Source organism: Brassica oleracea, chromosome C5 (assembly GCF_000695525.1).
Source record: "Brassica oleracea var. oleracea cultivar TO1000 chromosome C5, BOL, whole genome shotgun sequence".
Lineage (NCBI taxonomy): Eukaryota > Viridiplantae > Streptophyta > Magnoliopsida > Brassicales > Brassicaceae > Brassica > Brassica oleracea.
Genome location: NC_027752.1, coordinates 32487915 through 32494554, shown reverse-complemented (window position 1 = coordinate 32494554; position 6640 = coordinate 32487915). Strand labels below are relative to the sequence as shown.

The following is a 6640-nucleotide window of genomic DNA, read 5'->3' as shown; positions in this document are numbered from 1 at the left end:
TTTTTTTTTAAATATAGCGAGGGACATTTCCCTCGGAATTTTCCGAGGGACAACTCCCTCGGAAAATTCCGAGGAACGGATCCCTCGGAATATACCGAGGGAACAGTTCCTCGGAATAAACCGAGGAAAAAGTCCGTCGGTATACTCCTATCGATCGATGTATATATGTCCAAACACGCATCGATCGATGAACTTCCGAGGAATTATCCCGACGAAGTTCTACCTCGGTATATTCCGAGGACTTTTCCGACAAACAAGGGATCCTCGGAATTTCCTTGGAAATTTATTTCCTCGGAATTCCGTCGGAAAATTCCGAGGGATTTCAGAGGAAAAAAGAAATTCCGAGGAATTATTTCCGACGACGTGTTTCGTCGGAATTTCGTCGGAATAACGATATTCCGACGAAATTCCGACGATTTTTTCCCTCAGAATCCTTGATGTTTTCTTGTAGTGATAACATGTTACACTATAGAAGAACAACAAAACTCCACATCAAAATTAGCGAGAGCAAACATTACAGATGCCACATTAGCGATACCAAACTGGCCTTGTTTCAAAATAAGGTAGATTTGGTGTTTCCGCTCCCACAATAGTAGACTATAATACCTTTACTGAAAACATACAATAATTCTCATCATATAGATAAGTCTTCCTCACTGCCTTTATCAAATTTGTCCAGAATTTTTTTCAGCTAAGCTACCGTACAAGCTTGAAATGTAAAGTAAAAATCAGATTTTATATTTGAGTTTGTTGATTCTGTTTGGGTTCGGGTCAGTTTGCATCTATAGTTAAAATACCTATAAAATAGCCACAAATTTTTGGATACATATTTGGACATTTTTAGGACCCGACAAAGATTCATGATACTCAAACTTCATCAAAATTTAACCGGAATCTATCATATTTATCTTTAAAAAAAAGAAGAAAATAATCTAATAAAAGGAACAATTTTGAAGATTTCTCAAGCTATCCACGTCATATAAAATATTATTAGAACAATTTTGAAGATTTCTCAAGCTATCCACGTCATATGAAATATTTCATCCAATCATATTTTTGTCATGTTGTCATGTCATCTCAACTAAGTCTTCTTTTCAGTTATACTCAGAGGTCTATTTAATTAATAAATAAAAATCTCTAATACAATGAAAAGGATTCTTGAAGACTTTCCTGAACATATGAGGCAAGATGTTGTGGACACCCATTTCAGTGACGCAAATAAACGTGCAGAATGTGTTCACGGCAACAGGAAGAGATCAATCTTATCAATACTCAGGTCCGCAAGCACCAGCAACAGCATGAACTTGGAGGAACCATGCACGCCCCACAGCAACACACACTTCAGAAGAATGGAAAGAAACGTCAAGATGTGCTGATGTGGAGCAATATTCTATGTTTGTTTGATGTGATAAGCATTAAGGAAACATTATTTGATAACAAATTGGAAGATTTGATGATGCTAAAATATAAGAAATATTATATTAGATAATAGGAAAATATTATTTGATATATATCTCGGTTAATCCTATAACTAGGTTAGAGCTTTTGACATTGTTATTCTAAGAGAGAAACACAAAAGTTTTGGGGTTTCATAGCTTAGTAAACTGAGATCATTAATCAACAGGTGTTGAGTCAAGCAAGGTGGATAAATTATGAATCAATATGTGTTGAGTCGTGTAATTCGAATCAAGTAAGTATGTAAGAGATCCTGTAAAGGATTTCTAATAAAAGAGATATGTGTTATTAGAACTATTTTCTGCCTTTTGTTTTTACTGAATCTCGAATCTAAAATAATATCCTTATACAGAGGGTCAAAGATTACAATGCTTAATAATCAACCATTACAATGGTTAGTAACCAAGCATTACAATGGCTAGTAAGTATCATAGGTGAAATGGTTTATCATAGTTGTAGTAGTTCGTCTCTAAAGACTACAATCACCGATAGTTGTAATAGTTTATACATATAATGTTTTAAAATAATTAAATTACCAAAACTCAAATTACCTGAATATTTATAGACAAATTTAATATTCTTTAAATGTATATCAAATAGATACGAAAATGAACTAAAATAAGAAAAAAAAAAGATATATCCTATTATGAGAATCCTTTAAAATATATGCAACTTTTAAAATGAAAAACACATCTTTATATTAAAAGATAACTTTTAAAAACATATAATTTTTTTGTTATAAACAAACACATTCTTATACATATTTTACAATCTTGTTTTGGTAATTGAATTGGATATCGCAGGGAACAATAGGCTTCAAGACAGTCTCAAGACCAGGATTGTTGCGTGATAAGCTCATGAACTACGCCGTCAGACGTTTTTTTCTGACGGCATGAAAAGCTCATGAAACTGCATTACACGTACGTTCAGAGTTGTCATAAACGTTTTGTATTGTAATAAACGTCTCTAACTAAGACCATCAGTTACAAAGAAAGACCAGCAGTTACCAACGTACTTATGTTTTAATGCTTTTTATTACGTTCTTTCTCCGAGTTTTCTTATATTTAAGCTCTCTGTTTTCGTAAGTAAATGAGAGTTTCAGACAACATCCCTCGGCTAAGATCATGAGACAAGATTTAAGCTCCATTAACATGTCCTCCTAACATATGGACTAATCTAACAGCTGAACCAAATGGGTAACAGAGAAGATCCGAAATACTAATTTTCTCTTTTTCCTGGTGCGTTTCCTATTCAAAGTTTCCATTTTTTTAGTGTTCTTTTTCAATCAGTAACACTTGAATTCGCCATACTCTCACTCTCGAAGCTTTGTTTTAGATCTTAATCAAAAAAATGTACTCATATTACCACAAGAACGGTTTGTCGGATATTTATGTCTCTCTCTCTGTGTTCTTCGGAGACTAACAGGAACTACTAGGTTGGAGTTTGAAACTTCTCGTACGTTTTGGCTTGCTTGCATTTTTGGAAAAAAAATAACCCATTTGCTAAAACCATAAACTGAGGCTAATGGGGAAGGAGGAAGGGGTTAAAGATACATCAGCTTCTAATTTAAGACCTACAAACCAATGTAGGTCTCTTTTACCAATGCGGGTGCTTCAGGTTTTCTTGATGCTCGTTGCTTTGGCTCTTGGAATCTCAGTCGTTAGCATGCACATGATCAAGTACTTGAAGGTTCAAACTTTGGCTCCTACCACATTGATCTCTACGAGTGATGAGATAACTACATTGGAGAGATTTATCAAGCCTCCATCGAGTGTTTGGCACTCCATGAATGACTCCGAGCTTCTTTGGCTTGCATCTATGGAGCCACGGAGATATGACCACCCTTTTAAAAGGGTTCCTAAAATGGCATTCATGTTTCTCACCAAAGGTCCATTACCATTTGCTCCACTTTGGGAAAGGTTTTTCAAAGGGCATGAAGGGTTTTACTCAATATACGTTCACACATTGCCAGATTATAAATCGGATGTCCCTAGCTCATCTGTGTTTTACAGAAGACAGATCCCAAGTCAGGTACTTTCATTGATCTTTTAACTGAGCAAAACTTCTCTTTAGTAATGTTGCTTCTTGTGTCTTCATTTAGTTTCTCTATTTTTATGTAGCATGTGGCTTGGGGAGAGATGAGTATGTGTGAAGCTGAGAGAAGGCTTTTGGCTAACGCGTTACTGGATATCTCTAATGAATGGTTTGTTTTGCTCTCTGAAGCTTGCATTCCTCTCCGCGGTTTCGAGTTCATCTACAATTATGTCTCCAAATCAATATATAGTTTCATGGGTTCTGCTGACGAGGACGGGCCTTACGGAAGAGGCAGGTACAGCTATGCAATGGGACCAGAAGTCCAACTAAGCCAGTGGAGAAAAGGGTCTCAGTGGTTTGAAATCAACAGAGAACTTGCTCTTTACATTGTTGAAGACATCAATTACTATCACAAATTCAAAGAGTTTTGTAGACCTCCTTGTTATGTGGATGAACATTACTTCCCAACAATGCTATCTATTAGATATTCTCATTTGCTGGCGAAGAGGACATTAACTTGGACAGATTGGTCAAAAGGTGGTCCTCATCCGACTCTTTTTGGGAAGTCTGTTATAACAGAGATGTTTCTCAAGATGATTCAGGAAGGTCAGTCCTGCTTATACAATGATCAGAAATCTCAAGTGTGTTATCTCTTTGCAAGAAAGTTTGCTCCAAGTGCATTGGAGCCATTACTCAAACTTGCACCAAAGGTTCTTGGGTTCTAATGGATGTGCTTTTTGAACTTTTGAGTGTAACTTTGATTTAGCATGGGCACAACTGATCATTATTGTTCACTTCCGCATTTATATATAGATGTTTATTTTGTCGCTCAAAAAAAAAAATAGATACTTCAATGACTAATGAAATTTAACTTTACAGATAACTGAATAAAAGAGAATTGATATATTTTTAATATCAGTCATCTTGTTATATAGTTTTGGCATTTGCATAACATTTCAAAACTGAATTGTTATCAATGGAACAAAAACTTCTCTCTTTTATTAGCTGTTTGTCAAATACAATATCAATGTATATGTGTGTGTGTGTGTGTGTGTGTGTATGTTTTATGTTACATCTTCACATGAAGATTAAATAGAATACACTGGAAAACTTAACTAGATTTTAAGAAGCAATTATAGAGCAAAAAGAATGTGGAATGTTGAAAGTAAAGAAAAACTAACTATTCATATGATCTGAGTCCCTCCTTTCTTCTTGAATGGAACGGAAAATTCTTGCAGCAGATTCAGAGGCTGATGTTGAATTATGAGGAATGGCTTTAATGGCACGGTGCAGAGGTTGCTGTTTCTGCTCATGCTCATCATTGTGATGAGTAGGCTCTGTAGGAAATAGAGGAAGTACATCGAATTTAGGCTTCTCTGGTGGACTTGAAGCTGTACTTCCATGTACATCACTGTCATTAGATTCCTGAGACTTCTTTAAAGAAAATGGAATGGCTTGAGTCATGTGGCTCGATGTGCTAGACCATCTTTGAAGCTGACCAAACGGGTTTGTCTGGTCAAGTACTGCTGTCCTAGCGTTAGGCTGCGGGAAGTAGTTGTGGCTAAACTGAGTAGAAACAGGGAACTTGAATGCTGATGTGTCGAGCGAATCTTGTCCATAGATTGGAACCATGAAGGCTGAGGGAGGAGGAGGACATGGTCCTGCGTATGGTTTATAGACCAGACCTTCTGAAGAAGACATTACCGGAACTAACCATTGGTTTCCAGGAGGAGGAAGTAGCTGTTGTTGCCAAATCGGTTTCATAAGCTCTTTGGTTATGGAAGGCAGAGGAAGCTTTGGTTTCATATGTTCTGGATATTCTTCGGTTACAGGTTTGTGATTCTCTGTGTTTGGTTTCTTAACCTTTGAAGCAACCATTGTACCACTTCTTAGGCCATTAAGCTTACTTTCAAGAACCAGGTTTGGTGATTTTGCAACCATGTTTTGAACCTGTATCATGTTAAAGGTTCATGGTCAGGACCGGTCCTGGGCATAGCCAAATGAAACATTCGCCTATAGCCCTCAAATTTTTTTAAAAAAATTATATAGATGTACACCCGTAATTTTGTTAAAAAAAGTTTTTTTTGAAACCTTTACTATATCGCCTCCCGTCCCCTCCAAAAAAAAAAAAAAATCTCGGGCCGACCTGTTCATTGTCAGATCAAATGAAAGCTGAAAAACATGGGAAGTAAGTTGTTAGCAGCTTACCATTATCAGCCTATGAAGCTCAAAGACTTGTGCTGCAAAGATCTTCTGCTGGCTGAACATATCAGCAAGAGTAAAGTAAGAAACAAGGCAAAGTTTATATACTTAAGACTGACAAGTGACAGGCTACATACTTGATCATATAAGTTCTCATCTTCCAAAACATCTTGTCACCTATCACTCTAGCAACATCATTAGATGAAGCACCCATACCAGACAAAGAGTCTATTGCAGAAGAGTCTGAGACATCTTGTTCACGTGGAGGCACAGTTTTGAGCTTCTTTTGAGTTTCAATGTTAAATACATCAAGGGCTCTTCTCCTATACAACTGAGTTTTCATCATGTTAAGAGACCCTCTCTTGCTTTCATCTTGCAAAAGTAATTCTCGAATGTGAAGATTGTTCAGGGCAACCTTGGAACCAGCAGCTTCTCCACCTCCTCCATCTATGCTGCTACTACTATTACAAAACTGGAGTGATAAATCTGTGTTTGCTTGTGGATTTGTTTCCGAGCGTCTAACTAGAGGAACCTTAAGAGAATCCAAGTTGGTAAGGTTCTTGAAATGGTACTCATTTTGTATTATTGAACTAGACTTAGTATTAGTAACTGATGATCCTCTGGCACTTGGATGATTCACCTTCCCCTCAAACTTTGATGCTGGAGAAGTGTTGCAGATTTTTGTAAACTGACTCTTTTCAGGTCGACCATGCTGTTCAAAACAAGGAAAAAAGTATTGGGCAATAAGTATAAAGTGATATTCAAACGGACAAATCTCCAAAATAGCACATTTCTAAGTTTATATCACAAAAATAGCACTCAAAAACTAAAATGACCAATATAGCATTTTATCTTTTGAAAATTTTAATTTTTTTATTTTTCAAAATTTGAAATCTTATCCTCAAAACCTAATTTCTCAACTCTAAACCCTAAACCCTAAACCCTAAAC

General features: G+C 36.3%; 2 protein-coding genes across 2 annotated transcripts in view; one reads left to right on the top strand and one right to left on the bottom strand.

The window, feature by feature from the left end:
• The first annotated feature begins 2979 nt into the window (after positions 1-2979).
• On the top strand, positions 2980-4214 carry LOC106294338. Its single transcript, XM_013729891.1, has 2 exons — positions 2980-3486; positions 3576-4214. The coding sequence occupies exons 1-2, from the start codon at positions 2980-2982 to the stop codon at positions 4212-4214; spliced, it is 1146 nt and encodes a 381-aa protein (XP_013585345.1).
• Positions 4215-4488: 274 nt separating this feature from the next.
• Positions 4489-6640, bottom strand: part of LOC106293662 (protein EARLY FLOWERING 3) — a 3124-nt gene continuing 972 nt past the window's right edge. Inside the window, exons 3-5 of the mRNA XM_013729328.1 lie at positions 5829-6403; positions 5698-5749; positions 4489-5439 (exon numbers count right to left, since the gene is read on the bottom strand). Coding sequence (XP_013584782.1) covers positions 4666-5439; positions 5698-5749; positions 5829-6403 — 1401 coding nt within the window. The 3' untranslated portion in view covers positions 4489-4665. The remainder of the gene's footprint in view (positions 5440-5697; positions 5750-5828; positions 6404-6640) is intronic.

Excerpts from the sequence above, each read along its gene's own strand:
- LOC106294338 (XM_013729891.1), top strand. The coding sequence starts at position 2,980 with ATGGGGAAGGAGGAAGGGGTTAAAGATACATCAGCTTCTAATTTAAGA. Across the intron at positions 3,487-3,575 it reads GAAGACAGATCCCAAGTCAG|CATGTGGCTTGGGGAGAGAT; the intron begins GTACTTTCATTG and ends ATTTTTATGTAG.